Raw genomic sequence first — 14,013 nt, forward strand, 5'->3', positions numbered from 1 at the left:
TGCAACAGCAATTCCAATGCGCATTGTGGTCTGTTGAGCCGGGAACAAACTGTTTAGCACATGAATTCAATTCTTGAGGATTGTCGCTTGACTTATATTGTAAGTTTTCGCGTTCGTGACAGCAAACATATCGGCATTAAAAATTAAGGTGTGAAGAGAATACAGTCCACAGCGTTTTTACCTCCCCTTTAGGTAAGGCTTGTTAAGGGTTGGGAGGGGGAGGCACGCGTGCTTCCAATGAAAGCATTTTGATCCAGACTGCCAGGAAACATCCTAATAATATATTTTGTAGTATTTCTAGACATGGAAATCTATGAATAAGCAGGGACTTCTACTGATAACTGCTGGGATCGCTTATTGGAAAATGCTGAGACTGCTCAGGTCGGGACCTTAGTTAGTTACTGTACGCACGCCCTGTGGTTTATAAATTATAGGTCCGTGCTGTAGGTATAGATTATATAAAATATAAAATTGCTTATACAAAATTGAGAATAGCCGGGACAGCTGAGGTTTGGACCTTATCTAGTAAATGCTGGTATCGCTTATTGAGAAAAGCCGGGACCTAATTAAGTAATTTGGTATTATTCATTATTCAATAAATGACTTTAGTTAAACAACACCTAAACCACTAGACCACCAGGATGGGGTTGGATATTTTGACAAGTTAAAACATACATTAATAACATCACGTTATAATGTCAATCAACAAATTACAAAACAACAAAGCTGTTTAAGCTTATGTAACTGTAGGCCAGTGATTTTTTTTGGAATTATTTTTAACGCCTGCGCCTTGCAAATTGGGAAAAAATTGTAAAATCCAACTATTTACATTACTGTTAGACCATTGACCATAGTGTGGATGTTGTCATCAGTGTTTTTGTACCAATACTTTCATGTTGGCCAGAACTCGAAAACCATTCATGGTGTTAATCGGAACACATTGTTAAAATATGACAATAATAGGCAATGTCCATAATTCTAGCTATGAGTAATACCCTATGATCGCTAGCAATAAACAAGCAATTGTGGTTGAATTATTGTGCTCTTCTTATCCGATCTAGACTTCCGGTCATTATTTTTCAACCCTTATCATTAATCTACATGTAGAGATAACTTTTTCAGTTTTCAGTCGGAGTTGACAGAGTGGATAAGAATGGCATGTGATGTAAGAGAGGCCATACTGGAGGAGATTGCCTTGGAGGGACTGGATGGTAACTTTTGAGCACACTGAAATGTTTGTTATCTGGGTGTTGAATGCCCATGGAAAGGTGATACAGTAAAAGGTTACTGGGGACCAAGCTTAACCCTTGAATGATCGGATGTTTCGAACGACCAAAGTTTCCATTTAAGTGTATTATGAAATGTCTTACAATGTATTCTCAAAGTTTGAAGTCGTCAGTTTACTTGCGTTGTGGGAATCACTCATATATTCAAAAGCTGTCGTATACTCATACATGTGATAACGTCCCGGACGTCCGGGATTGTCCCGGAAATCGTATCTCTGTCACTGAGTCACGTAGGGTGCATGTTTGTCCTGGAAAGTCATAAAAAAAAACGAAAAAAAAAATCTCGGAATCGGAATCGATTATCTTAATTTTACCAATGTAAGTCAGCTATTTTGCCTGTCCGGGACACTGGTCGTAAAACACAGGACATGTTGACACTAATCCGTTAATTGGTACGTGTGTCGCCGAGGTCATCGTCAATCACCCGATAATTGATCTATCGGCCTATTGAGTTGCTTAACGAGTGGGGGAGGGTTCTTGTATACAAATTCATTGTTTTCATATGGATTTGTTTGGTCTTATGAATGATAGCTTTTAATTGATGAATTGATATTTTTCACACATTTTACCAACAAACGAGCATGAAGGTAAGTTCAAAGAAAGTGACAAAATGAGTAAAAAAACAAAATTAAAACACGGAAAACATCCCATATTCCTTTCAAATTTCAAAGTAGATACGTCGTTATACTTTAAACAACTTAGGCGTCCATAAGGAATTTTAGTGTTTTGAACTTTTTTCCGAACTATCATGTGTGTTTTAACGCCGAAATAAAACTGACGATATGGGGTTTACAGGTGGTTATATAGAGTGCTTTAATCACGTGACCATGGTAAGTCACGTGATCGCTTTATACAGCCGATTGTTGACACGTCCCTCTATCAAAATTATATGCATCTCCAAACGGAAAAAAGCTCATCGACTGGAAAATCTTCTTTATCGTCTGGAAAATATTGTGTGTCATAAATTGCAAACGTTTTAAATGTGATGAAAAAATAAATATTTGGTAACGCATGTTCTCAAAAGCGCGGGAAAACAGGTGCCCGTATAGTTGTTTATTTCCTGTTTTGATGAAACCGAAATTAGACTGCATATCCTCCTGGTTAGCACTTCATTTAAAGCCTGGGAAAATATCTGGTGGTTTTATTTTTTCAAGAAAATGCAGAAAAAAAACAACCATGTCAAGTAAAAAATACGTCTTGGCAGTCAAAATAGGTACATTTTCCCGACGTTAAAAACGACTAAAATAGCCCCAGATATGCTATAGAATGCACCACAGACGTTCCCCATTTAAAAAAATTTCAGGGGGTGCATGCCCCCGGACCCCCCTAGTGTGCGTTGACATTACGACGAATGTCCCGGAATCGACCCAAGAAATTATCACATGTATGGTATACTTAATATGAAAATGTAAATGAAAAACCAATAAATGAATAAAAAGCAAATTTTATTTTAACAAAAAACACAAGAATATGATTAAATTCTCGTCTTTAACTTTTCACAATTATCTTCTCAAATGCCCTTTTCAAGTATTAGCAGCCATGCGTCAACAGTGATACTCGGTTTTTCACACCTTTTCTAATTCCCTTTTATCTGTCATTGCAATTTGTACAACTTCGAACATTTTAATTCCTACCAAATATTTAATAATGGATATCAAATACTAGAAAACAGCCTACGCACAAACAATACTATAGAGCAATCAAGAAATACTCGAAAATGAAATAGATATTATTTGTAATACTTAGAGTGCACTGTAAAATATATAAATAATACTATAAAGCATCAAAGCATAATCTGAATCGAGAAGAATATTACTTAATAAGTAACATTTATCACTTATTAAAGCACCAATTAACATGCTGATGCACATGCTTTAAGCAATTATGAAAAATAAGTCAATTTAAAAAATAGAGATAAACATAAAAAAATATAAAAATGGAAAATACAACATTTTTATGTAGAGAAAACAACATACTTTACATTTGATAGAAAGCATCAATTAGAAATATGTACACAAACACTCTCAACAAAATACAAACATAACAAATGCAAATCAAAGCATTATTTTAGGGAAGGGTGGGAGGGTAATTTTCAAAACACAAACTTACAACTTGACGTAAAAAGTTTAAATGGAACTGCGAAAAATATTTTATAATCCCCCCAAAAGGAAAAGCAAATCAGATAAAGTTCAAAGGCAGTGACCCTTAACACTTAAAAGCAGCAAATACGAAGAGAAATTGAAAGTAATCATTTCACAAGAATAATTATATATTTTATATATAAAATAAAGCAAACTTGTGTCTATTGCAATACATATGTACATGTATGTTTCTTTATACTGTGTGAACACAGAGCACACATACCTTTTTTATAGTGTTGTGCATGGATATTTCTTAAATTTTGTATCTTAATAGAATAGGTATTATTACAATTGAAGTTGAATCCCCTAAGACGTGTTTAATTCCTCCTCTCATCTATAATGAACTCACATTAAACCTGTGTCCAGGAATCACAGTGCAGGCCCTGTGGTTACGGCTGTCTGAGAGGAAGGGGTTTACATTATGTCTGGATGAGAGGTCTCGCCGGTACCTGTGGCAGTGTGTGCTGGGTTTCATCCACCTGGAGTTCTTTCTGCTGCCAAAACCACGCCCAGATCTCATTTCTTACAACCGCTTCCACTACATTGACCCGGAAACCAAACATTTTCTTGAAACCGTATGTTGATTGTTGGTCATATGTCTCTCTTATAGTTTAATGGGATTCACTCATATATTTCATGTTAGTTTTAAAGGGACTCGCTAACATATTTCATGTTAGTTTTAAAGGGACTGGTTCACATATTTTTTGTTAGTTTTAAAGGGAATGGCTCACATATATCTTGATAGTTTTAAAGAGACTCATTGGCATATTTTATGTTTGTTTTAAAGGGACTGGTTCCCATATTTTTTAGTATTATAGGGACTAGCTAATATATTTCATGTTAATTTTAAAGGGACTGGCTCTCATATTTCTTGTTAGTTTCAAAGGGTTTGGCTCACATATTTTATGTTATTTTTAAAGGAACTGGTTCACATATTTCTTGTTAGGTTTAAAGGGTCTGGCTGACATATTTCTTGTTAGTTTTAAAGGGATTGGCTCACTTATGTCATTTTAGTTTTAAAGAGACTGCCTCACATATTTCATTGTAAATATATATGTTGTCAAAACTGTTAAGAGTAAGTCATTAGTTTGTCTGTTTTCCGAAGAAGAAAGAGCCAAGATATTGTTGTAGCCTTTGTGCCAGAGTGTTGGCATCTTCGTGAAAAATCTTTAACCTTCGCAATAACTCAAAATGTTAAAGATATTCATAGGAAATAACTAAACAAATGTTTCCATTGACAAATAATTGTTGAGTTATGCCCTTTTGGTTGACTGAAAAAAAGGGCAAGCTTTTGCAGTCACTCTCTGCACACTTCGTTTGTTATTTGAATTTACATTAAATGGTTGCATATATTTATGATAAGGACAGATAGCAATTCAAGTTTTAAAGTTGTTGAAGTCATGAATTCTGCAATCAGTACCACCAGTTTGGGAATGGGACTGGGGCCTTTGTGATTGGAAAAAAAGTGTCATTTTGACTAAAATTGGGAATTCTAATTTTGCCTAGAAATAAACAAGTATGCTGTTGAAAATAGATAGGAAGGAGACAAAAAATGTGGTTTCTTTTAATACCAATACACTACTTCTTCAATTGTTTCTTCATTGTTTTTTGACAAGATAAATCTGTATATATATATATTTAGTTTCATTTTTTATGAATTTTATTTTCAAAAGTCAAAACGAATAGTGGCAATTTTATTTTCACATTTTTGAAATGAAGTGTATAGTTTTAGCGTTTTGAATGGGGCTGAAATTCTGTCCAAAATTCCTCAGAAAATTATTTTTTGGAGATGTTTAATATGTCCCCAGGAGGATATTCCTGAAGATATCTACCCTGTACACTTGGTGATGGAGAACGGCATTATGGGCTCGTGTGTGCATTACAAAACCAGAACTAACATCTCAAACACCATTACAGAACGGAAACCAACACTCGAAGAAGCCCAAGAAAAGTATTTTTATTTCACTCTCTTAATTATGCATTTGACTTGTTTGTATGTACTTGTCTCAGACCGTTTAAATCCTAGAAATACAATTTGTAGTTATATTGACATATTATGTACCTTTGCTCAATAAATTGATCCTATTTGTTTGAAGGTATGGAAACAGGCTGGTTATTGTGGCCTCTCAAGCGGTACGTACGCGGGTCCTTGTTGGTGCGGACAACAGTCAGGCGTTTCCATTCTCTGACATGATGTATGGGGTGCTTGAGAGGATAGGACGTGCCCGCAGTAATGGCGAGGCAAGCAACGGTACCATGAGTCTGCAGGTCTTCAAACAGTCAAACAAAAGCCTCTTCTATATTGTGAAGAAGATGCGCCTTCTCGGTGTTATCAGAAAACAGGTGGGCAACCACCTGCCACTGCAGTGGTCCTTATTTAAATTATGAAAGTGCTTAAGTTTTAGCTTGCATAAATAAAGTGCCTTTAATGGATTGGTGTCAGGATAAATTAATCTAAGTGAACTTCATAGAATTTAATATAGTTATTTTGGTCTCGTGCGGTATCTTCAAGATTTGTGAAATATCTAGATTTTAACTTTCCCTATTTTGCAGCGTCTGTGCACTATCAAGAAGTCATCGAATGTGAAGCTGTGCTGCATTCTGTACCATCTGGACCGTTTTTTCTGGCAAGTGGGGTCCCGCTCCCTGCATGAATTGATGAATATCGCCCTCTACCTGTCTGAGAAGCCACAACAGATGGCAGAAGTCATAAAAGTCAAGAATGACTTAGTATGTTCTGTTTCATATATAAGACTATAAAAGTTTTAATAATATATTTTATAAATATATTTATAAATAATATTAGAAATTCTGAAAGATTTATGACTATTTGTAAACTCTTTAAAATACAGCTAATGGTTTTAATCTATTAAAAAAGCCATATTTTAGAATAAGTACATAACTGTACTTCAGAATAGCAACAGACAGCAATTGATAATTTATAATTTGTTTATAATTGGTCACAGTTTAATTTTAATTAATATTTTGATATGCAAGATAAGAATTTACTCAGTGGTGTTGGCTATATAGGAATCGCCTTGTCCCGTCTGTTGGTCTGTCCTGGGACATTGGGACATGTCTACTTTTCTTCACAACTCCATATGAGCCGCGTCGCACAATTTTGGGCCTTCGGACATATATTTGGTATTACAATATTTTAAGGTATTTGAATGAAATGAAATTCCAAGAAGAAATTTGGAAAATTGGATGATGATATCGCTTAAATTGTGTAAGATATGTGTTTACAAGTGAGACAATGTATTGCGCAGTTTGAATACTAAATTTGACGTCATTCACTTGACGTCGTTACAAAAGCCCATTATTCGAATGACGTGCAAAATCAACGTATCAATATAATATCTAACTTATGTTTTAATTATTTTCGTTATCACAGAATCTTTAAGGAACATAAATTAAGATAAAATTAATGAATCAGTTTTGTATCTTTTATACATTTGGCCGTTTTAAACACAGACTATTAATGCAGTCAAAATAGGTCGGCACGAAATCCATTGTTGCCATGGAAACATGAGTAAACCAATGGTCATAAATTGTCGAAAAAATGATGCACCAATGACACACCTTTAAAAGAAAGAAGTCTGGAAGAAATTTATAAACATAGAAAAAATCATTATTTTGGGCATTTTTAGCTCGACTATTCGAAGAATAAGGAGAGCTATCCTACTCACCCTGGCGTCGGCGTTAGCGTCACACCTTGGTTAAGGTTTTGCATGTAAGCACCTTTAAGTCATTATCTCAGTAAATACATCAGTTATTGCATTGAAACTTTGGATATGTATTCCCAACTATCTAACATACTAAATTAATGAAGTTAGATAACAATTATTTGAATATAATGCAAATAATAGGCCTTTATTATTCGACTCAGAAATTCTGGTTAAGGTTTTGCGTGTAAGCACACATAGGTTAATATCTCAGCAACTACTTGAGGTATTGCATTGAGACTTTATACAATGGTAGTCAACCATCCAACCTACTTAATTAACCAAGTTAGATAACTCTAGTTTGCATTTAATGCAAAATAATTGCCCTTTATTATTCGACCTAGAAATTCTGGTTAAAGTTTTGCATGTAACCACAATTAAGTCAATATCTCAGCAAATATATCATGTATTGCATTGAAACATTAGATATGTATTCCCAGATAACACTTTTTTGAATATAATGCAAATTATGGGCCTTTATTATTTGACTTAGACATTCTGGTTAAGGTTTTGCATGTAAGCACACATAGGTTAATATCTCAGCAATTACTTGATGGATTGCATTGAGACTTTATACAATGGTACTCAATTATCCAATCTACTTAAATAACCAAGTAAGATAACTCGAGTTTGCATTTAATTAAAATAATGGCCCCTTTTTTATTTAACATAGAAATTCTGGTTAAGGTTTTGCATGTAACCACTTTTAAGTCAATACCTCAGCGAATACATCATGTATTGCATTGAAACTTTACACACAGGCTCCCATCTATTTAACCTTCTTATTTAATCAAGTAAGATAACTCTATCTTTTATAATATATAATTTTTGCCCCTTTATTATGCGACTTTGAAATTCTGGTTAAGGTCTTGCATGTTAGCACATATAGGATAATATCTCAGCAACTATTAGATGTATTGCCTTGAGACTTTATACAATGGTATTCAACCACCCAACTTAATTGAATAACCAAGTTAGATAACTGTATTTTGCAAATAATGGCCCTCTATTATTAGACTTAGAAATTCTTGTTAAAATTTTGCATGGAACCACATTTATGTTAATATCTCAGCACACCATATATTGCATTGAAATCTAATCTAACAGTGATCCATGCATGTTTCGCTAAAACGTTTCAATCCTTACATTGAAAAGCGGCTTAATGATTATTTCATATGTAATAATTATGCCCCCTCTTCAAAGAAGAGGGGTATATTGCTTTGCACATGTCGGTCGGTAGGTCAGTTGGTAGACCAAAGCTTGTCCGAGTGATAACTCAACAATTCCTGGACGTATGGTCATCAAACTTGACCTGAAGGTTGGGCATGACCAGTAGATGACCCCTATTGAATTAAGGGCTGATCAGGTCAAAGGTCAAGGTCACAGTGACCTTTAATGGTAAAATAATTTTAAAGCTTGTCCGAGTGATAACTCAACAATGCCTAGACCTATGGTCATCAAACTTGATACGGAAGTTGGGCCTGACCAGTAGATGACCCCTATTGATTTTGGGGGTCATAGGGCCAAAGGTCAAGGTCACAGTGACCTTGAATGGTAAAAGGTTGTCCGTGTGATAACTCGACAATGCCTGCACCCATTGCCCTCAAACTTGACATGGAGGTTGGGCCTGACCAGTAAATGACTCCTATTGTTTTTGGGAGTCATTGGGCCAAAGGTAAAGGTCACAGTGACCTTGAATGGTAAAAGGTTGTCTGTGTGATAATTCGACAATGCCTGCACCCATGGTCCTCAAACTTGACTTGGAGGTAACAAATCTTCTCCCAGTGATATCTCAACAATGCCTGAACCTTTGATCATCAAACTTGACATGGAAGTTGGGCCTGACCAGAAGATGACCCTGATTGATTTTAGGAGTCATCGAGTCAAAGTTAAAGTTTACAATGACCTTGAATGCGAAAATGTTTTGAGTGATAACTCGACAATGCCTTCACCCATGGCTCTCAAACTTGACTTGATGTTGCGTCTGATCTGTACATGACCCTTTATAATTTTAGGGGTCATCGGATCAAAGGTCAATGTCACAGTGACCTTGAACGAAAAAAGCTTGTCTGTGTGATAACTTATCAATGCATGCATCCATGGCCCTCAAACTTGACATTTAGAGTTTTTGTGACCAGCTGATGACTCCTATGGATTTTGAGGTCATAGAGTCAAAGGTCATGGTCATAACACACTCTATCCTCACACTTTGAATGGTCATAATCTTAAAACTGCCTCAACGGCATCCAATGTCAGTGACAAATCAGGTGTCATTTCGGTCCATGCATATTTTATTCAATTGTCCATATAATCCTGACGACATGGCGCTCAGGGGGGCATAATGTTTGACAAACATCTCTTGTTATATCTGAAGGCCTAAAATCGCATGACGCGGCCCATACGTTTTTGAGGTATTGACTTCAAACTTCATAAACATGTTGACTTTGTTGAAAAGAAGTGCTGTGCATAAGGAACATTGTTTTGTGTATAGTATTTTTTAGTGTTATTGCTCTTTGATTATTTGCGTACTTAGTTTTTTTACTTCTCTCCCTAACTTCACATGCTTTTGAGGTATTGACTTTAAACTCCATACATATACTGACTTGAGGAGAAGTGATGTGCATAAGAAACATTATTATTTTAATATTTTAAGAGTAATTGCCTTTTGATTATTATTTTTATTTTTTATTTCTCACCATAACTTTATATTTTTTTGAGGTCAACTCAATTAAAAACTGTCATAGGCTTTAAAAAATTAAAACAAAATTTCATGCCTTATTTCACAGATGTTCTAGTCCTTATTTCTATGTAATAGTAGAGCTAAGGATCATTAACTTCATTGATTTCTTCTCACCGACAGGGCATTCAAGGAGCATACATCACTCCCAGTGATACTTATCATATATTAACAAGAAGGTGGTTAAGGTATGATGGGGGTATCAGTCACATCCTGTGATGGCTCTAGTTAATCCTGTCAGTTAATGTTCTGCCTCAGTTGAAGGTACATTACACAGCTTCCTTAAAGCGTGTTTCCTTAGATAAACTATTATAGTTTACGCATTGTGCAAGTCTGTTCATTTCCATTTCTATTTCAGAAAATCTATGACACGCTGAAGCGCGTGACTCGGAAAGTGGGCAATGATGGTGATCGCTACTTTGTGTTTATAGATCTTCCATTCAGGGAGGTGCATCCTAACGCCAAACCAAAGGAGTATCTCATGAAGTATGACTGAAAGGGAGACGTATTGTATATGTCATTATTCTTCTTAATATTTTTATTCTTTTCGTTCTTTTTCTTCAACAAAATATTGTCTGGAGCAGAACTCAAAAACTACTTGAAGGAATTTATTGAAACTTGGAACATAATGTAAACTTTGTCCTGGCACTTTTTAAAAATCTTTTTAAAAATCAATTTGAAGCCATTGATTGAAACTTGCATGTTGCAAGTTTCAATCAATGGCTTCAAATTGATTTTGTGCACAATGTGATGTTGTGCACCTTGCAAGAATTATAACAGCGAGCACTTTATTGCAGATTTATCTCCCCATGTTTATTTTTGTATGATGTAAATTTTGTCAGGAGCAGAACTCAAAATGTACTTGAAGGAATCCATTGAAACTTGGTACAAAGATAGATAGCAATGTTTTGCACCCTGCAATTTCTATAACACTATGCTACTCTAAAGTTATCTCCCTAGGTTCATTTTTTATTAGTCCACCTGAGCACAAAGTGTTCAAGGTGAGCTTTTGTGGTCAGTCTATGTCCGGCCTCTGTCGTCCGTTGTGTGGCGTCAGCAATTAGATATAATCATCTTCTTCTTCTAAACCCCTTGAACAATTGTAATGAAACTTTATAGGAATGATCCTTGGTTGGTGCTTTATCAAAGAAATTAATTCCAAGCAGAACTCTGGTTGCCATGGCAACCTGAAGGAAAGCGTCAACAATTGGTTATAATCATCATCTTCTCCTAAACCACTTAAACAATTTTAATGAAACTTCATAGGAATGATCCTTGGTTGGTGCTTTTTCAAAAATTGTTAAAAAAAATGAATTCAATGCAGAACTCTGGTTGCCATGGCAACCTTAAGGAAAAGTGTCAACGATTTATTATAATCATCATCTTCTCCTAAAACTGCTTGGACAATTTTAATGAAACTTCATAGGAGTGATCCTTGGTTGGTGCTTTATCAAAAATTGTTCAAAGAATTTAATTCTATGGCGAACTTTTTTTGCCATGGCAACGTAAAGGAAAAATTGCAAAACTTGTTTTGGCAAGTACTATTAGGCCTATTGCTTAAATATTTGGTGTGTTACATTGTCTATTGGTTATCTACCATGTTTATTCAAATTATGCCCCTGGAGAAAAAATTGGCCTCACCCCGTGGGTTACAAGTTCATTATAAATACATTTTGTTAAAATTTGATAGTTATGTAAAGTTTACTCTTGAAACAAGGGCATCAAGTCTTGCCATATTGTCTCCCTTTTTGTTGGAGATTCCACTACTTTCCTCTCTTTTTTTAGTAACAAAGGAATAGATTTTAAAACTTTTTTGGCAAATACTATTAGGCCAAGTGCATAAATATTTGGTGTGTAACATTGTCCATTGGTTATCTACCATGTTTATTCAAATAATGCCCATGTAGAAAAAATGGCCTCTCCCAGTGTGTAACAAGTTCATTATAAATACATTTTGTTAAAATTTGGAAGTTACCCTTGAAACAAGGGCAGCATGTGTTGCTGTATGGTCTCCCTTTTTTTGGGAGACTCCACTACCGTAAATGACTGGGTATAAGACGATACGGGGTATTAGACGCACGCAAAAAAATCCGTGAAAAATCTGAGAAAAAACTTTTAATCTATGTTTTGGGTTAAAGGATGCATAGAAAATATGTCAAAATCGTCTGCCAATTTTGGCCACCATGTTTGGTGACAGTGACAAATTATTTTTTTTTCGTGAAAATGGCGATGGTTATCTTTAAAACCATTCAATGATAATGCAAAATGTGTTTCATTTTTATTCGTTTCATGTTAGGATAGGCACTGAAAAGTGCTTAGTGTGACAATTTGTTTCTGGATGGCACTGAAAAGTACCTTTTATGACTATTTGCAAGATTTTTTTCTGACAGTGTATTGTTAACGATAACCTGCCGAGAATGAAAAGTGAAGTTATGCAAAAATCTTATATTGTACGGATTTGTTCTTAAAATGTCAACACCTACAGAAAAGAATAAAGAACATGGAAAAGTGCGAAAAAACAAGACCATTATCGCATCGGTTTGTAGTATTGGTATGTTAAAAAGGTCTAAAGGCAGTGCAAATTTTTCACACCTAATCGTACAACTGACAAAAAATATTTTGACAGTGCCAAACGTTGCTTTTTTATACGCATGTTTAATTATTGTTTTATTCAAATTAATATTAAATTATTTTAATCGTACAATATTTTTTTTAAATTATAAACTTATGATATACCGTATCCCGATCTTCAACTGCCGTTTTTACCTGTATATACTCAATCGATATGAAGCGAGTAACATCCCTTTTTACATAAATCTAAACAAACTCTCGGCCTGAAATCGACCTCAGAAAAAAAGTTCAAAAGCTTGTTACTGGTTATTAGACGCAGGCATTTTTTTACATCGAAATAGGAGGAAAAAAATGCTTCTTATACCCAGTCATTTATGGTACTTTCTATTTTTACTAACAAGGGAATAGAATTTGAATTTTATTAAGTCTTCAACATAGTCACTTCTAAGGTAATTATTGTTCTTTCTTAGGTTCATAGAATAAAATAATTAATATACACTTTATTCTTTAGAAGAAATTTCATTTTTACTGAATGATAAATTTAATGATCAGACTTTTCCATTGAACTTCATGTAGATTATTGTTAACTTCATGTAGATTATTATAAGCTACAATCTTATCTTCTGTGTGGATAGTGAATAAGCCTTATACAGAAAAATTTGATTATCGATATTTGAACATGGTGATGTTGTCCTAGATGGAAGAAGCAATTATAGGAAGGGTATAAGCACTGCTATTTGATTTTAGTGTTAAAGGCAGTTTATTGATTTTATTGGATGGTGCACTGTTTGTTGTTTGTGTATCTATACTAAAAGTTCTTTCAGTGTGCAAGCAATTTAACATAATTTTGTCAGGTCGCAGGCAATTGAAAAAAGTCCTGTCAGTTGTTTGTGTATCTATACTAAAAGTTCTTTCAGTGTGCAAGCAATTCAACATAGTTTTGGCAGTGTGCAGGCAATTGAACAAAGTCCTGTCAGTGTGCAGGCAACTGAAAAAAGTCCTGTCAGTGTGCAGGTATCTGTACCAAGTGCTGTCAGTGTGCAGTCAATTATCAAGTATTGTCAGTGTGCAGGCAACTGAACAAAATCCTGTCAGCGTGCAGGTATGAGAATAAAATTCTGTCAGCGTGCAGTCAATCAAGTCCTTTAGTGTGCAGGCAACTGAACAAAATCCTGTCAGTGTGAAGTCAATTGACAAGCCCTGTCAGTGTGCAGGAAACTGTGACAAGTCCTGTCAGTGTGCAGGAAACTGTGACAAGTCACGTCAGTGTGCAGGAAACTGTGACAAGTCCTGTCAGTGTGCAGGCAACTGTGACAAGTCCTGTCAGTGATTATCCAGGCAACATGTTTGATTAGTATGTTATTTAATATTCTTTAATATCAAGCTATATTGATTACAAAGGATAAACTCTTTTACATAGGTGAGCGATTTAGGGCCATCATGGCCCTCTTGTAATGCAAATTTTGTGACTTACTCAAACACTACTTCAAGGAATTGAATGAAACTTGGAACAAAGATGGATATTGATGTGAAGTTGTGTACCTAGCAAGATT

At 35.0% G+C, this 14,013-nt stretch overlaps 1 protein-coding gene across 8 annotated transcripts in view; it reads left to right on the plus strand.

Annotated features, from left to right (window-relative positions):
- Positions 1 to 20: 20 nt before the first annotated feature.
- Positions 21 to 14,013, plus strand: part of LOC128218102 (general transcription factor 3C polypeptide 1-like) — a 303,630-nt gene continuing 289,637 nt past the window's right edge. For 7 of the 8 annotated variants that reach the window (XM_052925643.1, XM_052925648.1, XM_052925647.1 and 4 more), the window contains exons 1-7: positions 58 to 192; positions 1,123 to 1,211; positions 3,794 to 4,002; positions 5,236 to 5,378; positions 5,524 to 5,770; positions 5,981 to 6,157; positions 10,248 to 10,375. In XM_052925643.1, coding sequence (XP_052781603.1) covers positions 1,154 to 1,211; positions 3,794 to 4,002; positions 5,236 to 5,378; positions 5,524 to 5,770; positions 5,981 to 6,157; positions 10,248 to 10,375 — 962 coding nt within the window. In that variant the 5' untranslated portion in view covers positions 58 to 192; positions 1,123 to 1,153. Of the gene's footprint in view, positions 193 to 1,122; positions 1,212 to 3,793; positions 4,003 to 5,235; positions 5,379 to 5,523; positions 5,771 to 5,980; positions 6,158 to 10,247; positions 10,376 to 14,013 lie in introns of all 8 variants that reach the window. The other variant, XM_052925645.1, reaches the window with a different exon arrangement.

Source organism: Mya arenaria, chromosome 14 (assembly GCF_026914265.1).
Source record: "Mya arenaria isolate MELC-2E11 chromosome 14, ASM2691426v1".
Lineage (NCBI taxonomy): Eukaryota > Metazoa > Mollusca > Bivalvia > Myida > Myidae > Mya > Mya arenaria.